The 23,601-nt window shown below is 57.5% G+C and overlaps 3 protein-coding genes across 4 annotated transcripts; 2 read left to right on the top strand and 1 right to left on the bottom strand.

Moving 5' to 3' along the window:
* Window positions 1-1,111: 1,111 nt before the first annotated feature.
* On the bottom strand, window positions 1,112-8,863 carry RETSAT (retinol saturase). The gene is made up of 11 exons (XM_071579063.1): window positions 8,544-8,863; window positions 7,231-7,413; window positions 6,257-6,501; window positions 5,546-5,747; window positions 4,864-5,061; window positions 4,650-4,769; window positions 3,869-4,007; window positions 3,627-3,736; window positions 3,204-3,370; window positions 2,563-2,722; window positions 1,112-2,152 (listed from the first exon to the last, which is right to left on the bottom strand). The coding sequence occupies exons 1-11, from the start codon at window positions 8,734-8,736 to the stop codon at window positions 2,007-2,009; spliced, it is 1,863 nt and encodes a 620-aa protein (XP_071435164.1). The 5' UTR covers window positions 8,737-8,863; the 3' UTR covers window positions 1,112-2,006.
* A 12-nt stretch (window positions 8,864-8,875) lies between these two features.
* On the top strand, window positions 8,876-15,863 carry ELMOD3 (ELMO domain containing 3). Of its 2 annotated transcripts, none has more exons than XM_071579065.1 (11): window positions 8,876-9,056; window positions 9,879-9,950; window positions 10,349-10,418; window positions 10,671-10,733; window positions 10,949-11,040; window positions 11,726-11,849; window positions 12,569-12,691; window positions 13,289-13,419; window positions 13,936-14,012; window positions 14,096-14,223; window positions 14,839-15,863. In XM_071579065.1, exons 2-11 carry the CDS (start codon window positions 9,882-9,884, stop codon window positions 15,009-15,011), a joined length of 1,050 nt encoding a protein of 349 aa, XP_071435166.1. In that variant the 5' UTR covers window positions 8,876-9,056; window positions 9,879-9,881; the 3' UTR covers window positions 15,012-15,863. The 2 variants fall into 2 exon arrangements, with proteins under 2 accessions (XP_071435166.1, XP_071435165.1); XM_071579064.1 differs by lacking the exon at window positions 8,876-9,056 and adding an exon at window positions 9,489-9,529.
* Window positions 15,864-16,562: 699 nt separating this feature from the next.
* POLB (DNA polymerase beta) lies at window positions 16,563-22,952 on the top strand. Its single transcript, XM_071579204.1, has 13 exons — window positions 16,563-16,690; window positions 16,769-16,893; window positions 17,545-17,619; window positions 17,954-18,012; window positions 18,368-18,417; window positions 18,808-18,859; window positions 18,967-19,021; window positions 19,105-19,177; window positions 19,462-19,532; window positions 20,244-20,330; window positions 20,421-20,485; window positions 20,985-21,124; window positions 21,699-22,952. Exons 1-13 carry the CDS (start codon window positions 16,630-16,632, stop codon window positions 21,791-21,793), a joined length of 1,008 nt encoding a protein of 335 aa, XP_071435305.1. The 5' UTR covers window positions 16,563-16,629; the 3' UTR covers window positions 21,794-22,952.
* Window positions 22,953-23,601: the final 649 nt, after the last annotated feature.

The raw sequence follows: 23,601 nt of genomic DNA, 5'->3' as shown, positions 1-23,601 counted from the left end.
CACAGCAGGTATTTGCCTCATGGGCAGGGCACCAGCCAAGCAAACACATCAGTTTTGCCTCTCCAGGATGGAATTCCATGGCCTGGAGAGGTTTGTTTGGATTAAAAAACCACCAGTATGGGTGAGATTGCATTGTCAAGGTTGGAGCTCTTTGGGATGAGAAAATCAGGGGGAGAAGCAGCTTTGGGTCCCCCTCAGAGCTGTGGGGGAGGCTTTGGGTGTCACTGCACCATCCTGGGCTTAAATCAGAGTTTTCTGCTCTGCAGAGAGTCCCAGGTCCCCTCAGGCACTGGAAGGGGGTCTCAGATCTCCCTGGAGGCTTCTCTTGTCTGGGTGAGCCCCTCAGCTCTCCCAGCCTGGCTCCAGGGCAGGGGCTCCAGCCTTGGAGCATCCCCGTGGCCTCCTCTGGACTCTCTGCAGCTCCACATCCCTCTCGTGCTGGGTCCCAGAGCTGGAGGCAGCTCTGCAGGTGGGGTCTCACCTGAGCAGGGCACAGGGGCAGAACCCCCAGCCCACACTGTGGGTGCCCAGAGCAGCCCCCCAGGGGCAGTCCCAGCTGTCCCCACCCCCTGACAGTGACACAAATGCCCCAGGGGATTGATTGTGGGTGAGTCCTGGGGATCTGGCTCTGCAGAGCTCACACTCTGCTGGTCCCGTCCCGTCCCGTCCAGGATTACCGGTTTGCTCACTAATCTAATCCTCTTTGTTGGATCAGCTCTCAAGCCCATTTCCAGGGCTCCTTTCCAGCATGCTCACACTATTTCCTGCTTAGGAGCCACCTCTGGGGTTTATTTTCCCCCTAATCCATCACCAGCTCACAGCCAGGCTTCTCCCAGCTCTGCTCCCAGGGGTTTGCTGTCCCCAAATGTTACTGTGGTGGAATTTAAACTCACCTTTTATTTTCTGCCATTATTCCTCCCCAAAATTGGGCAGTATAAGCCCCCAGTGATATGATCACAAGATGGGGCTCCCCCTTCCCTTTCTCCTCCTCTGTCCCCTTCCTTTCCCCTTCCCCAACCACTTTCCCTTCCCCATCCCCTTTTCCCTTTCCCTTCCCTTCCCCCTCCCATCACTCAGTCCTGCTGACCCATCACGAGGCACAAGTCCCAGGATCATTATAACTATTTTATCTATTTATTTCCAGTCTCATGTGCTTCCTTTCCCAACCAGAGAGGACTTTGATATTGTTTCCAGGCTTTTGCCAGGACACAGAATGACTTTTGTACTGCTAAAGGAGCAGGTGCTTGAGCCATCAGTGCCTCAGGGCAGGGGGAAGAGCAGCACCCAAACACTTGGAATATCAGGACTTTGGGGTCCTGCTGCTCCCAAGAGTGACTTTGGAAGCCCTGGACAGCCAGCAAGTGCCATGGCTCTCAAATAGCTCTGGGGGCTGCAGCTGAAGGTGGATGTTTGCTGGGAGATGCAGGTGGAAGTCAATGCCCTTCCAATGCTCCACTGGTGGGATCCAGCAGCCACAGGTGGTTCTGGGGGTGCTGCTGGTTCTGGGAGTGCTGCTGGTTTTGTGGGTGTTGCTGGTTTTGTGGGTGTTGCTGGTTCTGGGTGTGCTGCTGGTTCTGGGTGTGCTGCTGGTTCTGGGGGTGCTGCTGGTTCTAGGGGTGCTGCTGGTTCTGGGTGTGCTGCTGGTTCTGGGGGTGTTGCCGGTTCTGGGTGTGCTGCTGGTTCTGGGGGTGCTGCTGGTCAGTGCTGTTATCTGCTGGTGCCACCTGTTTTGGGGTTACTTTGACTTCTCTCCTGGCCAGAGCTCCATGGGGGCCCTCTTGGGGACCCTCTTCATGCCCAGGGACAAGCACTGGATGTGCTGGGGGAAGAGGATGTGTTTTGGGTGGGTGAGGTGCAAGACAATCTGACTGGAAACAGGAGCAGCGTCTTCCTGGCTTGACATGCTTGGGCTTTGTACAGAGCTGGATCTGCTATGGGTGTCTGCCAGTGGAGGATGCAGAGATGGGGGTGATGTGGTGGAGAGCAGGGGGTCCCTGATGGTGGCATTACATTCCCTTCTTGCCATTGGTGGCCTCCAAGCGCCTCTTCAGCCTCACCAGGTCTACGTAGAGGTTGCGCTTGAGGATGCTGCTGGTGCAGATGATGGCGCCCTGCAGGGCTCCCATGAAGCCACACAGGCACAGATCCTGCCCTGGAAGGAGGGAGCAGTGGCCACAGTCCCCTGTGAGCAGCTCCACTTCATCCCAGCCACCCATCAACGCTGCTTTGGGCACCACCTTCCAGCTGCCCCCACACCATCTCTGTGGTCTGAACCCACAGACCCCTCCCTGCCCGACCCCTTCCTTCTGCCCAGCAGGAAAAGGGCCCCTTCCCACCCCATCCAGCATTGGGCAAGGAAACAACCTCCCAGAGCTGGAGCAGCACAGCCCTCTCTCTCCTCCTTGCCTTGGCATCATGGACCTCCCCTTTTCCAACGACTCTTCCTTTGCCTCCAGAGCACTGCAGTGGCTCTGCCCTTTAGTCCATGCCAGGCTTGGAGCTTTTCCCTCCCTACTCCCTGCCCTCCCTGTCCTTGTCTGGGGACGCTGCTGGGCCTGTCACCTGTCAGGTAGAGGTTGGGCACAGCCGTCTCTGCCCGCACAGCTGCCATGGCCTCTGCCTGCAGGCGGGCGATGCCGTGGTCGGCGCCGTAGAGCTCCCCGCGGGGGCTGCCGATGTAGTGCTGGTTGGTGAGGGGGGTCCCGCCAGACAGGTACTCGATCTGCAGGGACGAGGGCACAGGGTGGTCTGCAGGGGGGCCAGGACAGTGGCAGGGCCCTTGTGCCCCACAAAGCTGGTTTTGGGGTGTACAGGCTGGGATGGGTTTCCTCGCAGCCCCCTGGGTGGTGGTTCTGGCCAGGTTTGGTCCCGGGATGGCTCTGGAGGATCATCCTGGGATGGTCATCCAGGTCTGCCCAGGTTGGATGGGACTTGGAACAATCAGGTCTAGTGGGAGGTGTCCCTGCCCATGGCAGGGGTGGAACTGGAGGAGCTTTAAGGTCCCTTCCCACCCAAACCACTCCATGATTCCACGATCACTTGCCCTCGCGCCACGAAGGGGCAGCAGTGATGGGTTAGTTTGATTCTGGACCTCATGTCCAGCAGGTCCAGCTCCAGTGTTGGGTGGGTAGAGGGGACCCAGAGAGGAGCTGGAGGACCCCTGAAATCCAAGTTTAGGACCCCCAAAGCCCGAGTTTCCTCACCCTGCCCTCCATGCGGGGGTAGAGCTTGAGCACAGTCTGCATGATGGCATCCACAAAGGTCTTCTTCAGGTCCTCATAGTCATCCCCTCGCTTGTGCACCTGCTTGTCCTTCCACTCCTCAAACCACTCGTACCTGGCGAAGGTGACGACGGTCACCGTGGATTTACCTGTGGGAGGACAAGGATGGGGCACTTGTGCCTCTGCCCACCCACATCCCACCCTGCTGCCCCAAACCCTCCCCACCCAAACCCAGGGGATGTCCCCAGGTCTTTGGGATTCCATGTCCTTCATCCAAAGACTGCATTCCACATGCTCAGCACCTTTGACCATGGATAGCTGAGCAGAAACTCCTTGCTAGAGGTCACCAAACCCCAAGAGTTCTGAAGTTCCTCACAAGGGTTTGTGGTTGGGCTTCAGCCTTACCTGGGTGTCTCATTTCCCAAGTGGGGTCCTTGGACGATGGGGAGGTCACAAAGAGGAGAGGCATGTTCTTGGCAGCTTCTTCTCTGGGTGAATCCATGTAGTGCTTCATGCTGCAGGGGGATGGAAGGGTTGAGGTGGGGTTCAGGGCACACCTTTGCCTGAATCCCTGTTTTCTGGGTCACTGCCCAGGAATTCATCTCCTTACGCTCAGTGAAGCACATCCAATGTGAAGCCAAACCTACATTCCATCCAGGTCGCTCCCAGGGTATATGAAGTAGTTGGTGGCCTCCAGCCCCAGCTCTTCCTTTGAGCCATTGAGGCCAACGAAGACGGTGAAACAGCCCTGGCCGTGGGCCACCAAACGGAGCTGGGACTGGATCTCTGCAGCAGGGAGAGGAACAGAGGAATTAGTCTTTTCTGGGGAAAATTGGGCTTTTCTGGGATCCTCTACTGTGAAGAAGTGGTTTCTCCAAAACTGACCCATTTCCACCAAACCCTGCCCCTTCCCACCCACCCAACCATCCCCATTCCCACCCAACCATCCCCATTCCCACCCAGTTGTGCCCCATTCCCACCCAACTGTGCCCCTTCCACCCATCCATGCCCTCTTCCCACCCACCTGTTCCCCCCTCCCACACACCCACCCAACAATCCCACTTCCCCCCCATCCATGCCCCTTCCAACAGATATTTTGGCAGATCCAAACCCAGCTTTAGACGGACACTCCACCAGCTTCCACCAATTTCAGGGCCCTACACTGAGGTTTTTAGGGAACTCTTGCACCAAACCAGGACTTCACTAACTACAGCCAATTTGGGCCAAGTATTTTGGGCTTAATTAAAACTCCTATGAAGGAATGAGTGGCCAGGGCTGGGGTTTGAGGGCTGCAGCACAGGAGCAGCAGGGGTTTGGCGATGTTAATTGCTCAGCCCGCTCTGGGATGATGCTTCGGATGCGATTATGGGCTTAGCGCCGCAATCCCCGCGGAGCCGGAGCCGGAGCCGGATCGGGCGCTGAGCGCACCCGGCAGAGCCCGCGCCTCGGGCGGCAGCAGCTTCTCGTAGGTGTTGAAGATCCCGGCGTCAGAAATGATGATGGGAGCAAAGATGTTCACCAAGTCCTGGCCTTTCTGGACGCTCACACCTGGGAGGGACAGTCCGGAGCGGGAGGGACAGCGCTGGTGAGGGGACCCCCCGGGTTGGGAGCGGCCCCGCGCCCGCCCCGTCCCGCCGCTCACCGCAGGCTCTGCCCTGCGGGTCCAGCAGGATCCGCCGCACCGGCGCCTTCCCAAACACGTTCCCTCCGGCTTTGCGGATCACGCCAATGGTGTGGAAGGCGATTTCCCCGGACCCGCCTTTGGGGTACCAGGCACCGCGGAGGAAGTGTTTCACCAGGATGCTGTGCATGGAGAAGCTGGCCTTGGAGGGGATCACACCTGGGAAAGGGTTTGGGCAAATCGTGGGGCTGGGGCTTAGCCTAAAGGTTTTAGGATGAGGAGTGTCCTGGACACAACACTGGGAGGATGGAGGGGTGCAGGTGAGGAACTCAGAGGAGTGGGGAGGACGTTGGGCATGGGTGTCCCCATGGCAAAGCCCACGGTCACCAACCCAAGTCATGGGGACCATGAGCGATGGGATGGAGGGAACGAGGAGTCTCAGGGGTTCAGGTGGGGACACTCCCTTGTATGGGAATGATGCTGCCCCATTGGGAAGGTGCAGGGCATGGAGGGAAAGAGACTGAGAGGAGCAACAGGGATATGTGGATAACCTGCTGGTGACCTGGGGACGAGGACGCTGGCGGAGCACCAACCACACAGCATACCTCACTCCTCCCAAAGGCTTGGGAGGAAAGGGGTTCCTTACCTTTATTTCTGTTTATTGATGAGTTTGACCTCACCCTGCAGCCTCCTGCTCACCTACCATAGGTGGGGAAGAGGTAGCTGAGCACGGCCCGGAGCTCAGGGTTGGGGGTGAGCTCGTCCACCACGTCCTTGAGGCTGCGCGAGGCCAGGCGGGAGAAGGAGCAGAGGACTGGGAGGATCCCGGAGCGGCACAGCAGCTGGGCCAGGAACCTCGGCAGCATCTTCAGCATACCCATCAGCACCACCACATGGCTGGCACTCTGTGGGGGGAGCCTGGGGGTCAGCAGCCATGCCAGGGGCAGGGGGCAACCCTGGGGGGCTCAGATATACCCCAAAAGTGCCCCAAAGATGCTTCAAAGCACCTTTTCCCCCTTAAATTCACTGCTGGGCATCCTGGCAAGCTGTGGGCAAGGGGAGTGCTGCCTCCCCAAGGAGCTTCTCCCAAAAACCTCCCCTGGGAAAAGCTCCCCCCCAGAAAAGCTCCCCCTCCTGCAGAAAAACTCTGCTCAAAAGCTCCCCCACAAAACTCCTCCGAAAAAGTCCTTGAAAAAAACCTCCCCCAAAAAGCTCCACAAGAAAAGGTCCCTCAAAAAATCTCCCCCAAAAGATCTGTGGCACTGAGTTTTGAGGCAGGAAAGGGTGATTTTGGGTGGGTTTCCCAACACTTTTGGGGCAAGGCCATTATTCCCTGGGAGTGCCCAATATCCAAGTGCCAGGGGTCCCCCAGATCCAAACCCCCCCGTTTCATCCCACCCGGATGCGTCTCTACCTTCACCAACCGCCGGAACTCATCGATGGCCGCGGCTTCCCCAGGGAACTGCTCCTTCAGCCTCTGGAAATATTCCCTCTGCCCAGAGTGGATGTGGAAGGTCTTGCCATCGCCCTGGGGGTCCCCCAGGACCACAACATCGTAGATGGTTGGCAGCCTTGCCCACTCCAGCTGCCCATCCGTCAGCTGGTCCACCAGGAACCGCATCAGGGAGCTCTCCTCCATCTCCCCCACGTAGTGGATCCCTAAACCAGACATTTTTCCTTTTTTGTTCCCTTTTCCCCTTTATTTCCACCTTTTTCCCCCTTTATTTTCCCACCCTGGGATGCACTGAATGCACCTCTTATTTATCCATCCCCTCCCCATAAGCTCCTTGTGGAAGGGAAAGGGAAAATCTGGGAGACACAAACCTCCCACCTGGGGTGATCAGAGCTCACAGCCACCTTTTTAATTGGGAGTTTGGGGAATTTTGTTACATTTTGGTATTTTTCTTATTTTTTTCCACCCCAGGACATACAGGACCTTCCTCTTATTTTTCCATCCCCACCTCAGCAGCTCCACATGGAAGGGAAAGGGAAAATCTGGGATACACCTTCCTCCTACTTGGGGTGAATGGCACTTGCCACAGTGAGTTTTGTTACACATTGATATTTTAATTTGTAATGTAAATAATTAATCCTGGAGCTCTGGGCACATGTACAGTCAGACTTTGTCTCGCTGCAAGGAGTTTGCCAAAAATGTGCCAAGTTTGCCCTGAGGTGACACTCCCAGTGCTGGGAGTCCCCTGGGGGTGGATATGTGGAATTTGGGTGGGGTTTGGGTCCTTCAGCTGGAGAGTTTTGGGGTGCAGAGCAGGAAATGGCTTGTCTAACAGGAGGTGGGTGCTGGGCCCCCTGAGGAGTGACTCCCACCCTGAGTGTGTCCCAAGGGATCCCAGTGGACCCTTTGGATCGGGGCGGGGTTTGGGGCCGTACCGGTGTCGAACTCGAAGCCCTTCTCGCTGAAGGTGTGGCAGCACCCGCCGAGCTTCCCGTGCTGCTCCAGCACCAGCACCCTCTGCCCGGCCTTGGCCAGCAGTGCCGCCGCCGCCAGCCCGCCCACGCCGCTGCCCACCACGATGGCATCGAGCTGGGGGGGCACCTTCTCCGGCGAGAACACTGCGGGGACAGCGGGGGGTCACAGGGGCACCCCCGGGGCACGGGGGGTCACAGGGGGCACCCCCGGGGCACGAGGGGTCACAGGGGGCGCCCCCGGGGCACGGGGGGGCACCCCCGGGGCACGGGGGGGGTCACAGGGGCACCCCCGGGGCACGGGGGGTCACGGGGGGGCACCCCCGGGGCACGGGGGGTCACAGGGGCACCCCCGGGGCACGGGGGGGCACCCCCGGGGCACGGGGGGGGTCACAGGGGGCACCCCCGGGGCACGGGGGGTCACAGGGGGCACCCCCGGGGCACGGGGGGTCACGGGGGGGCACCCCCGGGGCACGGGGGGTCACAGGGGCATCCCCGGGGCACGGGGGGTCACGGGGGGGCACCCCCGGGGCACGGGGGGTCACGGGGGGCACCCCCGGGGCACGGGCAGCCTCAAAACCACGGCCGGGGGGGGCCCGCGGGGTGATGGAAGGGCTGGGGGGGTGTCACCCTCGGGGGTGGTACTGACATGGGGGTGATGCCACCCTGGGGGGTGATACTGACATGGGGGTGATGCCACCTAGGAGGAAACAATGACATTCTGGGGGGGTCATACTGACATGGGGGTCCCCTGGGGGGATCATACTGATATGGGGGTGATGCCACCCGGGGGGACAATGCCATCCTGGGGCGCTAATGCTGCCCCAGGTGGAGATGCCACCCTGGGCGGTGGGGGGGTCCATCCTGCCCCGGGGGTCCGTGACACGCCGGCGGGTGATGCCGCTCCAGGGGCAATTAACGCCACCCCGCTGGGTGACACCGAGGGACCCGCGCTGTCCCCGGCGGTCGCTGTCCCGGGGGTGGCTGTCCCCACGGGTCGGTGTCCCGGGGGTGGCTGTCCCGAGGGTGGCTGTCCCGGGGGTGGCTGTCCCGAGGGTGGCTGTCCCGAGGGTGGCTGTCCCGGGGGTGGCTGTCCCCACGGGTCGCTGTCCCGGGGGCGGCTGTCCCCGTGGTCGGTGTCCCCACGCGTCGCTGTCCCCACGGGTCGCTGTCCCTGCCGCCCCGTACCTGTGTTGACCTGACCGTCCCCGTCCCTGTCCGTCCCTGTCCTGACAGTCCCTGTCCCTGTCCCCGTCCCTGTCCGACCCTGTCCGTACCTGTCTTGACCACGCTCCTGCGGGCAGCCTTGTCGGTGACGAGCGGCGCGGGCGGGCGGCGGCTGTCGGAGCCGAAGGGGTTGCGGCCCCGCGAGGGCTGCGGGAGCAGCAGGGCGAGCACCGGCAGCAGGAGGAGGAGGAGGAGGCCGAACACAACCAGGGGCACCAGGCACAGCAGCGCCTGCAGCCACATCTTGCTGCGCCGTCCGGAGGGGCCGGAGCCCTCGGGAGCACCGGGAATGGGGCCGGGAGAGCCGGGAATGGGGGAACTCGGGACAGCAAGGACGGGGAGGGCAGCGGGAATGGGGGGCGGCACCGGCACTGGGCGGGGGAACCGCGGGGCGGGTCGGGAGCTGCCCCCGGGAACTGGGCACGGCGCTGGGCAGCGAGGGCGGGCACTGGGATGCGGGAGGTGGGAGCGGAAACGCGCTGGGAGATGGAGCTGGGACTGGGAGCCGGCACTGGGAGCTGAGAGCCAGCGCTGGGATACGGGGAACTGCCACTGGGAACTGGGTCTGGGAACTGGCACTGGGCACCGGGAGATGGGAAGTGGGCACTGGGAAGTGCGACTGAGATACTGGGAGATGGGAAGTGGGCATTGCGAGATGGGACTGGGATACTGGGAGCTGACACTGGGAGCTGGTAGTGGGATGCTGGGAACTGGGACTGAGCACTGGGAACTGGGACTGAGCACTGGGAACTGGGATTGGGCACTGGGAGCTGGGATTGGGCACTGGGAGCTGGGACCGGTCCCCGTGTCCCAAACCCGCAGCCCCGCCCACCGCTCCCAGCCCCGCCCACCGCTCCCAGCCCCGCCCACCACTCACGGCCCCGCCCACCGCTCCCCCCCGCGCGGTGCACGCCGGGAGTTGTAGTCCCCGGTTCCTCAGCCCCCAAAGCGGGCGGTGGCGCGGACTCCATTTCCCGGCGTGCAGCGCGGCCGCGCCTGCGCACTGCGGCGGCGCCGGGTCGGGGAGCGCGGAGGGGTCAGGGCGGGAGCGGGACCCGCTGAGGGGACCCTGAGGGGCTGGGGGGGCCTGGGGGTTCCTGAGGGGCTGGGAGGGTTCTGGGGAGACCCTGAGGGGCTGGGGGGCTTTGGGGGGCCCCTGAGGGGCTGGGGGGTCGTGAGGGTTCCTGAGGGGCCAGTGGGGGGCCTGGGGGTTCCTGAGGGGTCCTGGGGGGCTCTCAGGGCTGGCGGGGTCTCCTGAGGGCCCGGGGTGGTGCTGGGGGGACCCTGAGGGGCTGGTGGGACTCCTGAGGGCCCGGGGTGGCCCTGGGGGGGGTCAGTGGCCGGGCCCCCCTCCCCAGCTGCCGCTGTCCCCGCTGTCCCCGCAGGCCATGAGCGGTGCGGGGGGCCCGGAGCGGCCCGAGGAGCGCCCCGAGGAGCAGCCGCGCGTTGTACCCCCGGCAAGTCCCTGCTGGCCGGAGCCCCCCCGGCCGAGCCCCCCGCGGGCCCCCCTGCTCCCCGTCACGGCTCCAGTTCTCCCGTTCTGTCCGTATAAATTCATCCTGGGGGCGCAGATTCCCGAAGGGGCCTGAGCCGCCTCCCTGCGGGGCACGGGGCGGGACCGGGAGGGGAAACCCTCGGGGTCTGGGGTGTGTTGGGGTTTGGGGGAAAGCATCACAGAATCCCAGACTGTTCTGAGTTGGAAAGGACCCCCAAGGATCATCGAGTCCAACTCTTAAGTCAATGACCCACATAGGGGATTGAACCCATGACCTTGGCATTATTACAAGCAAGTTTTAACCAACTGAGCTGATCTCGGGGTCTGCCCGGGGTGACCCTGCTGTGGTTCCTCCCCCAGGTCCCGGCTCTGGGGCAGGGCCGTGTCCTGCAGGCGCTGGTGCTGGAGGCGGGGCAGTGCCCGGACCCTGGTGAGCTTCTCCTGCTTCTCCTGCAGCGATCCCAGCGTTTCCCGGTGGGAAGATCACCCGGGGGCGGGGAGGGACCCATCCAGCTGGGGTGGGGGGCTCAAGTCCACGTGGTCCTGGTTTGTTCCCCATATCAGCCAGGGTAAATGCTGCAGTTGAGATTTTCCCTGGAAAAGGGGCAATCCAGGGCCAGGGTGTTCGGGGAAGGGGCAAACCCCCCGCCCGATCTGAGCCCCGTGCCCTTCCCTCGGGCAGGGATCAGCGAGGAGCAGCAGCGGGCACAGGAGGAGTGGGAGGCTCTGGAGGAGATCCAGTCAGGTACTGGGAATAACGGGGGCCTGGCAGGTCTGGGACGGGGGGCCGGACCGGGATCCTGGAGGGCAGGATGGCTGTTGTTTGGGAGGGGAGGGAGACTCCCTGTTTCCCCCTATTCCCTGTGCCTTCACCCTGCTGGGGGCCAGGGGTCTCTGGGGGGATCAGAGGTCTCTGGGGGGGTCTGACCCCTTCCCTCCCTCCTTCCCTACCCCCTGCAGGGTTGGGGGACTCCTTGTCTGCGCCCCCGCCCCCAATTTCCTTCGCTGAGGCGCTGCAGCATTTCCAGAGCTCGGAGCTGTCCGAAAGCCGGGTACGGCCCCGCTCCTGCTGCCCGGGGGCACCGGGGGAACCGGGAGTGGGGGCACCGGGGGAACCGGGAGTGGGGGGAATCGGGAGTGGGGGCACCGGGGGAACCGGGAGTGGGGGGAATCGGGAGTGGGGGGAATCGGGAGTGGGGGCACGGCGGGAACCGGGAGTGGGGGGAATCGGGAGTGGGGGCACCGGGGGAATCGGGAGTGGGGGGAATCGGGAGAACCGGGAGTGGGGGCACCGGGGGAACCGGGAGTGGGGGGAATCGGGAGTGGGGGCACCGGGGGAATCGGGAGTGGGGGGAATCGGGAGTGGGGGCACGGCGGGAACCGGGAGTGGGGGGAATCGGGAGTGGGGGCACCGGGGGAACCGGGAGTGGGGGGAATCGGGAGTGGGGGCACGGCGGGAACCGGGAGTGGGGAGAATCGGGAGTGGGGGCACCGGGGGAATCGGGAGTGGGGGGAATCGGGAGAACCGGGAGTGGGGGCACCGGGGGAACCGGGAGTGGGGGGAATCGGGAGTGGGGGCACCGGGGGAATCGGGAGTGGGGGGAATCGGGAGTGGGGGCACGGCGGGAACCGGGAGTGGGGGGAATCGGGAGTGGGGGCACCGGGGGAATCGGGAGCGGGAGACACCGGCCCCCCCCCGAGGGCTCGGCCCTGACGGCTCGGGGGTTTCTCCCGCAGAGGAGGGCGCGGGGCCCGGGGCGCCGGCGGGGCCTGGCCGTGCTGCTGCGCTGCCTCGGGGGCCGCCCCCGACTCCGGCCGCAGCTCCGGGGGGAGCGGGAGCTGGCGCTGGCCATGGCACAGTGTGAGTGGCCCGGGGTGTCCTCTGCTCCCTGCTGGGATCGCGGGGCTCGGGGAGCGCTGGGTCTCCTCCCCCTTCCCGCTCCTCATGGACACGGCTCCGGGCAGGACCCCCTTGGCTCTACGGCCCCTCCTGCCCCTCCGTCCATGGCTGAGCGGGGTGGGATGGGAATCCCCCGTCCTTTGGCATGGGGAGCATCGTGTCTGACTGTCCCGGGGGGTCACACATGGGGAAACGCCAGGACTGTGGGTTTGGGGGCTGAGGGGCCTTTTTAGGGCACCAAGTAGTGTTTTTTAGGTGCCTGGGGGGCATTTTTGGGGGGGTGTGTTGGGTTTGGGGCACTGAGTGACATTTTTTGGGCATGGATTTCTTGTGGTGTCAAGGGATGTTTTTTGGGCACCAGGGGGTGTTTTTGGGTGCCACAGGGCATATTTTGGGTGCCAGGATGCATTTATTGGGTGCCAAGGGCTGGTTTTTGTAGGAGGTGTTTTTTTGGAGTCTGGGGGCATCTTTTGGTGGGCTGGGAGGATTTTTAAGGTGCCATGGGCTGTTTTGGGGCGCTGGGGTGGCTTTTGGAGGGTGTTGGTGTTGGTTGAGGCACTGAGGGGTGTTTTGGGCACATCGTGGAGTGTCTTTGGGGTGCTGAGGGCTGGTTTGGGTGCCGGGGGGTGTTTTTAGCCAGGTGGGGTGTTGCTCCCTGTGTCCCTCCCTCCCTCCTCCAGGCGCCCTGGATGACTCGGAGCGGGTGCACATGCGGATCCTGCAGACCATCTACCAGCAGCTGACACGCTCCTGTCTGGGCTGTCCCCGCTACGGAGCACACTGGGAGGAGCTGGGATTCCAGGGTAGGGCAGGGAATGAGCTCCTGAGCAGCCCTGAGCCCAGGGAGGTCCCTGGGCCATTCCCTAACTCCAGCTAAACCTGCCCCACAGCAACCCTGTCCCATCCCAGCTCCCTCAGCCACTCCCTGTGCTCCAGCCCCAGCTCCACTGCCCTTCCCTGGACATGCTCCAGCACCTCAGTGTCCTTCTTGGACCCCAAAATTCATCCCAGGATTTGAGGTGCAGCCTCACCTCCCTCTCCTCTCCATATCCCTATAAAATTCCCACAATCCTATTATCCATAACGATATTAAACCAAACTGCCCCCAGTACAAGATCTGGACTGGTTGGCTGAATTATCCCAGTACCACGTGCCTAAAAATGCTGGTAATTCCTGGAAGAGTGTGGGAATGGGAGTGCAGGGGATGTGGGGGAGCAGGGCTGGTTAATGCCCAGGTGAATGAGGTGCTGGCCCCTTCAGGGAAATTCCCTCAAAGCTTCCCCTTGAGGAAGGGAATCCCCAGGATTCTTGTACTCTGCAAGTGCAGGGATGGGATAAACAGCCCATGGAGGTGGGAAGGTGACAGGGGGTGACTCCCTGCTGTCCCCTCACACCCCCAGGTGTGGATCCTGGGACTGACCTGCGTGGGACTGGAATGCTGGGGCTGATGCAGATCCTGTTCTTTGTCCTGGACTCTCGGACGCTGCCGCTGGCACGGGAGATTTTTCAGCTCTCACAGCATGAAACCCAGGCATGGCCTTCCCTCCTCCCTGCTAGGAGGTCTCCCTTGAATTCCCAGTGCTCTGGGAAAGGGAAAGAAAAAACCACCTCTTCAGGGATTTTTTTGGGATGCTGACCCCTTGTGCTGGTGAGGGGAGGAAGGTGGAGCCCAAGGAGCCTGATCCAGGCTGGAGCTGGGCTCCAGGTGCTGGATTTGTGCTGGAAATGGGATTGTAGAGATTTGATCCTGCCTTAGAGTGGGATAAAAGGGCGGGAGGGTTGAGCAGCAGGAAAATGAAGCGAGTGGAATGTGTCTCCTTTAATTCCACACTTTGGTCCAGGTTTCAGCCTGGATACAATCTCGGCTCAGCCCTCAGCTTCCATCCAAGCCTGGATCCACAGGGCTGTGATCCCAGTACCTGGGTCTGTCACCCACCCCATGGGCTTGGGGCCGCATGGATGTGGTGTCAGAGGGTTGGAGGTGCCGGGGAGGAGCAGAGTTTTCCACCTGAGCTGCCCTAATGCTGGAATTCCGGTTCTCTTCCAGAATTTCCCCTTCTGCGTCATGTCCGTGAACATCACCCGGATGGTGCTCCAGGCGCTGCGGGAGGAGCGGCTCTCCCGGTGAGGGTGGGCTGGGCCTGGGCTCTCCAACCATGGCCAGGGCCCTCCCTGGGATGCAGCTGAGCCCTCCCCCTGTTTTCCAGGGAATGCAACCGCCGGCAGCAGGTGATTGGGGTGCTGAACGACCTGCACGCCGCCGCCTTCCTGCGCCTCTCCCGCCTCTGGAAGGGGCAGCGCGCGACTGTCGCCGACGCCGCGTTCGTCCTCAAGGGTTTGTCTTCCCAGCTTCTCCTTCCCCTTATTCTCCCTGGGAAAACAACCCCTGGACGTCCCAAAGACACCCCCTGCTATGTGTTCTCAGCACATCTGAGCCCAGTTCCAAGGGCTGTAATGCCCAAGACACCCAAACATTCCCTATTTAATCCTGACACTGAGGATTTCCACTATTTTTCCCTGTCCCAGTGCTCCAAGAGTTTTTTCAGCACTATTTTCCAGCCCAGAGGGATGTTATGCTGGGGTGGCTTGAGGAGGGTGACATGTGGGGACATTCCCTGCTCCCTTGGCTCATACAGGGATGTAGCTTAACCCCAGTCTGTGAGTTAGTTATTCCAGAGGGACTGGTGTCAGTGGAGCTTATGGATGCCCTGGAAATTGGGATCCAGCTGGCACTGCCAAGCTCCAGCTTTGCCTTATGTTCCCTGGATTCCAGTCTCAGGAGAGCTTGGGCTGGTGCTCAGCTGGGGGTGCAGAGGAGCTTCCCGTGCTCCCTCATTCCAAGAAAAATATGATTACACCCTTTCCTAAGGAAAAAGCACTGGATCTTTTAGGCCCATAACACCATCCAGACCTTGTTCCCCTCAACCTTTTCCCTCTCTGACCCTTCCAGAGCTGGAATTATCCACCAAAAAGAAGCCAAGGCAGCTGCTGAAATCCCTGGAGGCCTATGTGAGCCACGGCCTTCAGCCTTCCTCCCCTCCCTCCTCCTCTCACCCCCAGATCCACTTCACTGCCATCTGTGACCCTGGGGTCGAGCTGGAGGGAGATTCCTGCCTGATCTGACATGGAGCAGGATGCTGCACAGGGAATTCTGCTGGTGGATCAGCCCTTGGAGGCAGACATGCTGCTGTGCCCCCTGGTGTGGGAGCTCGGGAAGGGCCAGGAGAGGTCACAGAGCCGGGATTCACCTGCTCCAGGTGGAAATCTCTGGAAGTGAAGGAGGAGGAAAAGGCAGTGGGAGATTTCATGAACCCCACAGCCTGGCACTGGGATAGTCCCTCTGTCCATCCCAAATACAGGGTCCCTTACCCTGTCCTTACCCTGCCCAGGTGGAGCCAGAGGGAGGTGCTGAGCTCCTGGATCCCATCCTGGCTCCAGCAGGAGCCCCACTCTGGGCTGTGGGAGCTTCCCTGGGGGCTGAGGAGGGAGCAGGAGTGGGGGACAGCAGGGCCCCCAGCTGGGACCACCAGGGTCACCGTGGGGTGTCAGCACCCAAAGGAGTTACTAAAGGAGGGGAAAAATGGGGTTTGGTGGAAAAGAGATTTGGATTTGCTGCTGGATTCTGTGGCTGGGACAGGTGATGGAGAGCCAGGAGTCCAATTTGGGGTGAAATTTGGATGAAAGAGGTGCTGTGAAGGAGAGAAATGAGGGGTCAGAGCTCCAAGGAACAGAGGGGAAGGTTATTCCCTCTGTCAGCAGCCAGTGCTTGGGAATGTCCCCAAGCCCCTCAAAATGGGGAAAACCAGCCCCCAGAACTCAAGTCTGGAGAGAAATGAGGGGTTTGGAGGAGAGAAGGGGGGGCTGGTGGGGGAATGGGCCATCGTGACCCCCAGCCCCCCAAAGGGTGATGATTCCTGTGGGCTGGGAATGCTGCTGGATGGAAAAAAAACAATAAATAGGCAAAAAGGAATGAAAAACTAGGGATGTGCTGTCCTGATTCTGAATTATTGTGGAAGTCAGGGCGGGGCTGAACCCTTTGAGGGTGGGGAGGGGGAAGGAGGGGCTGTCACGGACCTGGGCTCGGTGAGGAGGGGATTGTGGGGGAACACAGGTACGGGAGAGGGATGTGGGTGCTGGATGGGAGTGCTGGGGAGGGTGGAAGGACGGGGAAGGGAGTGCCATGGAGGGCACATCATCTGCACCTGAGAGCCCGAGGCTGTGCACACATCTGGCAATCTCACGGGAGGGCTGACACTGCCAGGAAATGTTCCTTCCCACTTTTTAGCATCTCTCATGTGCACTCCCGGAGCATCCCCGGCATCCCGGAGCATCCCCGGTACTCCCGCAGCATCCCCGGTACTCCCGGACCAGCCCCGGCACTCCCGCAGCATCCCCGGTACTCCCGCAGCATCCCCGGCACTCCGGGAGCATCCCCGGTACTCCCGCAGCATCCCCGGCACTCCGGGAGCATCCTCGTCTCTCCCGGAGCATCCCGGCATCCCAGGGCATCCCCATCACTCCCGCAGCATCCCGGAGCTTCCCCGGTACTCCTGCAGCATCCTCGACATCCCGGAGCATCCTCGACATCCCGGAGCATCCCCGGTTCTCCCGAATATCCCCGTCCCTCCCGCGCACGCGCACCGAGGCCGGACGCGCTGTGACGTCACAGACGGAAGCGCTTCCCTGGGATCGGTGCCCGGAGCTCCCGGTGCCGGTGCCGGTGCCGGTGCCGGTGCCAGCCATGAGCAAGCGCAAAGCCCCCCAGGAGAGCCCCAACGAGGGCATCACCGACTTCCTCACCGGTAAGTGCCGTGCGCTTGGTCGGGGTGCGGGCGGGGCCGCCCCCTTGGGCCGCTCTCACCGCGCCGCCGCTCCCGCAGAACTGGCCAACTACGAGCGCAACGTGAACAGAGCCATCCACAAGTACAACGCGTACAGGAAAGCGGCCTCGGTGATCTCCCGGTACCCGACCAAGATCCAGAGCGGCGCCGAAGCCAAGAAGCTGGTGGGTGATGCTGGCGGGAGGACGCGGGGGCAGCCGGAGCATCCCCGGCACTCCCGGAGCGTCCCCGGTGCTCCCGGATCATCCCTGGTTCTCCTGGAATGTCCCCGGTGCTCCCGGAGCGTCCCTGGCATTCCAGGAGCATCCCTGGTTCTCCCGGAATGTCCCCGGTACTCCCGGAGCGTCCCCGGTGCTCCCGGATCATCCCTGGTTCTCCCGGAATGTCCCCGGTGCTCCTGGAGCATCCCCTGCGCTCCTGGAGCATCCCCGGTGCCCCATGGGGGGACCGAACTCGGGGCTCGGCTGTGGGGCCGTCACTGCTGGAACTGCGGCCCCACCCGAGTTTCTGCCTCTGAAACGGTCTCTGTTCCTGGTTTGTTCACTCTGGGATCTTGAGTGGTGAGAAACAAAGCCTTGTTCAAAGTTTTTGCTTTGGGCAAAACGTTGAATGCAGCCCTTGAATTACTGTGGGTGCTGCTTGTGTTGCAGCCTGGAGCTCTTGTGCTCCTTTATGGTGCAATATTTTATGGGGGTCTTTGGGGCCCCATAGTTCCTTCTGGACTCTCAATTCTCGGGAGCTTTCCTTTTTCCCAAATATAATGACTGCAAGTGATTTTTGGAGATAACTTGTTTGTCCTCACCCTCAATGTTTAGGATGGAGTAGGTGCTAAAATTGCTGAGAAGATTGATGAGTTCTTATCCACTGGCAAACTACGCAAGCTGGAAAAGGTGGGTTTCCTTCCCTCCTGCTCTGTTTCTCAGGAGCTGCTTTTCTCTGAGACCTGCAGAGCAGCCTTGTTGCTCTGCTCCATTTCTGGTTCTGCCCCTGGAGAGATTTGTGTCCCTCTTAAGAACAGTGAACGTGGAGTGTGTGGTGAGTAGAACTCAAGGAGTGAGCTCAGCCAAAGCCTCAAAACTGTCTATTTATGAAAGTTATTTTAGGTTATGTAACCAGCATGAGCATATCTGCTATCAAAAGTGGAATTCTAAGCTGTTTTCTCAAGGGTTTTCTTGTTTATTGCAAAAGGAGTAGAGGAGGAACTGGTTTGTTTTGTTTCTGTAGATTCGACAAGATGATACAAGTGCTTCTATCAATTTCCTGACACGAGTTACTGGCATTGGGTAAAAGTTTGCTTGTTTTGTTTTTTCCCTTTTTCTATTTATATGGTAGATTTGTGAAGAGAATTTGGGTGACAGTTCTTATCATGCATTTGGTATTAGTGCCTGAAGCAATATTGCTTATTTGGTATCATTTAGTTTGGGTTTTACAATTCTGTGGTTCTATCAGTGCTAAAAAATGTGCAGGCCAAGCTTTGGATGGCCATGTCTGCTGGCTGAGAGCATGGACTGAAAGGAGGGGAAGCACCACAAGTGAGCTCAGTCTGGGCCTTTAGGAACTCAGTTACAGTGAATTGTAGTATCCTATTCAGTGCTGTAAGGTTCTTGTTGTTCCTGATGCCACACTGTCTCTTTGCAGCCCTGCTGCTGCCAGGAAGTTTGTGGAGGAAGGAATTAAGACTTTAGAAGGTGAGTGTAAATGTGGGGCTTCATTTCACACTCAGCAATGTGGCATTTTTGTCTGTCCTGGCTCTGTGATGGAATATCTGGCCTGGGCTTTGGGGAAGGTGTGTGAGATGCAAAGTTAATGCACAGGCTTAAGGCATCCCCTACATATCCAAAGTACTTGCAGTTTACATGGAAAATTACAAGGATTTGGGCTCTTCAATGGACTCTTATCAGAAAGTGCTCTGTGCATTTGTAGTCACCCCATCAGCTGCTGCACAGTCAGTTTAAAATTCTTTCCTTTGAGGTTGTTGCATTCTTTGTGTGCACCATCTTTGCACTGGGGAAAACTCACTGTGGTATTTTTAGTCCTGAAGTGACTTCTTTGTTTGTTTTTCTTCTGAATTGTTCCAGATCTGAGGAAAGTTGAGCACAAGCTGACCCATCACCAGCGAATTGGGTTGAAGTAAGTTCTGTTGGCTTTTCAAGTGACTCCCTCAGACACCAGGTGTGTGAAAGGGCAAGATGCTGCCCCTGCCACTCGTTCAGATACTTTTATTTTTATATGTACAGATATTTTGAAGATTTTGAGAAAAGAATCCCAAGGGAGGAGATGCTGCAAATGCAGGTGAGAAAGTCTCTGTTGAGGATGTGAGGCACTGATGGGCACTGACTGACACCTCTAAACACACATCTTTCCTTTTAATGTAGGAAATTGTGCTGAGAGAGATAAAGAAGCTGGACCCAAAGTATATTGCCACAGTCTGTGGCAGCTTCAGACGAGGTTGGTTGCCTTGTTTGCTTTTGCAATATCAGCATTTGTGCTCCACTGCTGTAGAGCTCAGCAAGAAATTCTTGGGTGTTTCCTGAGGTCTGGGGGGTAGAAACTTTTTGATGGAAGAACAAAGTTCTCTTACTTTAAGATCTTATTTTTTTTACAAGTATCTTGAATAGTGACTATTTTCTACTAGAAAAACATTCTTACAAGAAAAGGCTGGCTGGATGTTCAGCAGTGTCAGAGCACTTTGTCATGTGCAGAGGGTTTTTCTGTGCTGCTTCCTCCCCCAGGTGCAGAGTCAAGTGGTGACATGGATGTTCTCCTGACCCATCCCAGCTTCACATCTGAGTCAGCCAAACAGGTGTGTTTCCCACCTGCTGTGAGTCAGTGCTGTGCTTTGCTCCCACCAGGGTATGTTGAAATTCAGCAGGTCTGTAGTGTCAGACTTGTATTGCAGCTTTTTGCATCTTCTTTTTGCTGTAATTTTAAACTCTTGGATTGCTGTGCTTCGTTTGAGGAGTTACAGTCACTTCTCAGGTCCTTGTGTTGTGTTTCTCTTGCAGAACTACTCAATGTTTACTCTTACCCTTCTGTCCCTGCTCTTCCCATCACACAATTCCTCCCACCCTTCAATTCCTGTGCCTTTATAGGGCAGAGCTGCAGCAGCTGCCTGGGTAAAGCAGGGATTAAAGGGAATATCTCTTTAGGTACCAGAGTGGTGTAGATGAGAGGACAATGTCCTGCTGCCCTTGTGATCTTTTGGGACTAACTCTGAAGAAGTATTAATGACAGTGGGTTTTTTCTTGTGTTGCTTCTATAGACTCATAGCTTAGAAGCTGAATTATCTTTGTCACTTCCAGCTAAAAGCAATCTGGTGTGGGGCTATCAGTGGAACTGGTTTGTGTGGCACAATTGTTATTTTACTACCTTTTTCTCAGTATTATTGTCACATTTTTCCCCCTGGGACCAATTTCATGGAGAATAATACATATATTTATAATGATATCTAGTAAATAAGTAAGATATTGTCTTTACTTGTGAACTAATTTCTTCTGTGCTGTCTTGTTCCTAGTCAAAACTTCTGCATCAAGTTGTAGAACAACTGGAAAAAGTCCACTTTGTCACAGACATGTTGTCTAAAGGTGACACCAAATTCATGGTGAGGGCTCTTTTGGGGGTGAGGAGGTAAAGACAGATCCTGAATGGGTTTAATTTCATTGGAACTCTTGCTTGCCTTGCCTCCTCCCAGGGTGTGTGTCAGCTGCCAGACAGAGAGGATGGAACAGCCTATCCCCACAGGAGGATTGATATCAGGTAACACCCCAAAACACCCACCCAGCCCCTCTTTAGCTCTGCTGCCCAGGAGGCATTTGCATCAAGTTCTGCATTCAGATCTCTATTTCCATGTTCAGAGCATGGCATTTACTGGGTTTCTACTTCCTTTTCACTGTACAACTGCCAGTGCCTGCACCAGGTTATTGGCAGCAATGCTGTATTTTAAATTATGATATTCTGTCCCGATTCAGAATTGTGTCCTGTTTTATCATCCTGCTCTGGCATTAATTCTTGGAGTGCAAGAATCATAACCAGGTTGTGGCTGAACACCAGTGACTTCTGGTGCTGAGCCTTTCTTCAGTGTGCAGTTCCTTTCATTCTTGCATCTGGTTTGTGGGAAAAACAAATGTGCAGAGCTGCAGAGGGTGTGCACATAAACAGAAATGAAACCTACAACAGCATCTGAAGGACTGAATTCCAAGTGGCTTGTAACTTGTTATGTATTTGTTCTAATCTGCACTTCTCCTTACTGTTCCAGGCTTATCCCCAAGGATCAGTACTACTGTGGGGTGCTGTACTTCACAGGCAGTGACATATTCAACAAGAACATGAGAGCCCACGCTCTGGAAATGGGTTTCACCATCAATGAATACACCATTCGGCGCCTGGGAGTGACTGGTCAGTCTGGGCCTCTGCCAGGGTGTTCCTTGCAGTGACACACGTTGTGTGACCACCTTTGGTTGGGTGCAGAGTGTTGGAAATGGTTCTGAGAAGCTCTGGAGTTCAGGAAGGTTTTCTACAGTGCCTTTTTTGGTGCTGGGCACCATTAGAGCAAGCAGAGGTGGGTGTTTATGTACAGGCAGTGCTGGGGCACCAGGCTGGGTTGCCTGACCTGCTTGAAGTCTTACTGACCTAAAGACTTTTTCTGTGCCAAGCACAGTGTGGTTTCCTACTCTTTTCACAGGCTGTGCCATGTCCTTCAGTTGTTTTGTGACTACACACACGACTGTAAATACATTTAACTGCATAAGGACATGGCCCAAAGCTCATTCATTACCTTATTTCCTTTGTCACTAATAAGAATCATCACCTAAACCCTGGAAAGGCCAGGGCAGCAGCGAGGGTTGTTCTGGGTGTTGTTTTTAAGTCTGCTTGACTTAAAGGAGTTTTGTCTCAATCTTGCAATGCATTTGTCATCTCTGGGTGGTACAGACCTTCCACCTTTCAAACAGAACCTGTGATTTGCCTGCAGGAGTTGCTGGAGAGGCCCTGCCAGTGGAAAGTGAAGAAGACATCTTTGACTACATCCAGTGGAAGTACCGGGAGCCAAAGGACCGCAGTGAATAAACTGCGTGTCTGGGTGGCCTGGAGAGGTGATTCCCTGGCTTCTTACAGACATATGAAGTGCACACTCTTACCTGGGTTGTTACTGCAAAAACTGTCTGTTACTGGTGTTTAAAGCAAGTCTGTGGCACTTGGACAGAATGTGAAGATCAAATCGTGTAAGGTTTTGTTTTCAGAGTCATGGAATAGTTTGGGTTGGAAGGGACCTTTACATGTCTTGTCCAACCCCCCTGCAAGGAGCAGGGACATCTTCAACTAAATCCAATTGCTTAGAGCCCAGTCCAGTCTGACCTGGAATGTTTCCAGGGTTGGGGCATCTCCTTGTCTGTTATTTATGTGTAGGCAGAGAATGACAGAGGGAACTGTCCTGAAGTGCTCTCAAAGAATCCCATTTTCAGCTACTCCCTGAATGTCCTTGTCTCTGTGTTAAGTGTCTTAAATCTCATGGTGAGCAGTTTCTGTGTCCTCCTAACCCCTCTCAGTGTGGGCTCTACACTGATGTGCCCATTCCTGTTCCATGTGACCTGTGGGTTTGTTCCCAGGTCTGTGTAGCCCCATCCAGTGCAGTGCTCTGTGTTTTGTTCAGCTTGGGCTGATGAATTGTTGCATTTCCACCACTCCTGGACATTCACTCTGCCCTTTTTTATATGCAAACCTGTCAGATCTTATTTTATGCCTCCTCTTTAATTATGGGGAAAGGTGATGAGTGTTTTGGATGTGAGAGGAGGTCTCACTGAGAATGTATTACTGACTGTGTTTGGGACAAATATTCTTTATTGTCAGACTACTTAACCTGACCTTAATAATGAGACAAAGATGGATATAATACTGTTCCTTATTTATCTGACTTAAGCTTACAGAACAACTACATTTTTACCTGTTCTTTTACAATGAGTGTTGATCAATCTTAGAATGGAGATTATAGGCTGGTGCTCTTGCTTCTCTCTTTATTTTCTTCTGTTGTTCATATTGGGAGTTTTAATTATTTTCTGGGAGTGTTTCCCAGCTCTAATGCATGCAGGGGTGTGTGAGGGAACTGGAAGTGAACTTGGTGCTATGTGAAGTCTTCTGATGCCTCACAGTAAAAATATTTATGGCTGATATATTTAGTATTTTCTTCAATAATCAGTGGGAATAAACAAATTGAATATTCCATCATCAATGTGTAATCCGTTTTAATTATTATTTATTAGCTGTAATTTGTAGAGACCAAAAGGCAGCACACAAGTTCCCCACATTAACCAGTGTTTCCTGGGCAGCACTGATGGATTCTCCATCCCCTCCCACAGGTGCTTTGGCCTGGCCCTGGGGCAGAATCTGCTGGCTCTGCAGTCCCTTCTCACAGCCCTGAATTCTTCTGTGTGCAAAAATCCCAGTGGCTTGTTCAGATGTTTGTTTGTTTGTTTTTCTTGAACTGTTCATGCAGTGTGTCCTTCCCCTCTGTCCTTCTCTCCCTGCTTTGCTGCTCTGCTTTCCTGGAGTGCAGGAGCCGGGAGGCAGCAGCGGAGTCCAGAACTGGGCACGGGCTGTGCTCTGGGCTGGGCATCCATGGCCTGAGCCCTGATCCGGAGCTCGATCCCTGATCCACACCCTGAGTCCTGATCCATGCCCTGATCCCTGATCCACACCCTGACTCCTGATCCACACCCTGATCCCTGATCCACACCCTGACTCCTGATCCATACCCTGACTCCTGATCCATACCCTGATCCCCGATCCACACCCTGACTCCTGATCCACGCCCTGACTCCTGATCCACGCCCTGACTCCTGATCCACACCCCGAGCCCTGATCCATACCCCGATCCCTGA

Source organism: Pithys albifrons, chromosome 29, assembly GCF_047495875.1.
Source record: "Pithys albifrons albifrons isolate INPA30051 chromosome 29, PitAlb_v1, whole genome shotgun sequence".
NCBI classification, from domain to species: Eukaryota; Metazoa; Chordata; class Aves; order Passeriformes; family Thamnophilidae; genus Pithys; species Pithys albifrons.
This window is presented reverse-complemented; position numbering and strand designations above follow the sequence as displayed.

Bases quoted from the DNA above. Each gene is read 5' to 3' on its own strand.
- RETSAT (XM_071579063.1), bottom strand. From the start codon at position 8,736: ATGTGGCTGCAGGCGCTGCTGTGCCTGGTGCCCCTGGTTGTGTTCGGC. The intron at 3,371-3,626 runs GTAAGGCTGAAG...GTCCTCCCACAG, and splicing joins TTGGGAAATGAGACACCCAG to GTAAATCCACGGTGACCGTC. The intron at 2,723-3,203 runs GTGAGGAAACTC...TCGTCCCTGCAG, and splicing joins ACCCCCGCATGGAGGGCAGG to ATCGAGTACCTGTCTGGCGG.
- ELMOD3 (XM_071579065.1), top strand. From the start codon at position 9,882: ATGAGCGGTGCGGGGGGCCCGGAGCGGCCCGAGGAGCGCCCCGAGGAG. The intron at 10,734-10,948 runs GTACTGGGAATA...TACCCCCTGCAG, and splicing joins TCTGGAGGAGATCCAGTCAG to GGTTGGGGGACTCCTTGTCT. The intron at 14,224-14,838 runs GTTTGTCTTCCC...TGACCCTTCCAG, and splicing joins CGCCGCGTTCGTCCTCAAGG to AGCTGGAATTATCCACCAAA.
- POLB (XM_071579204.1), top strand. From the start codon at position 16,630: ATGAGCAAGCGCAAAGCCCCCCAGGAGAGCCCCAACGAGGGCATCACC. The intron at 19,178-19,461 runs GTTGGTTGCCTT...TTCCTCCCCCAG, and splicing joins CTGTGGCAGCTTCAGACGAG to GTGCAGAGTCAAGTGGTGAC. The intron at 21,125-21,698 runs GTCAGTCTGGGC...ATTTGCCTGCAG, and splicing joins TCGGCGCCTGGGAGTGACTG to GAGTTGCTGGAGAGGCCCTG.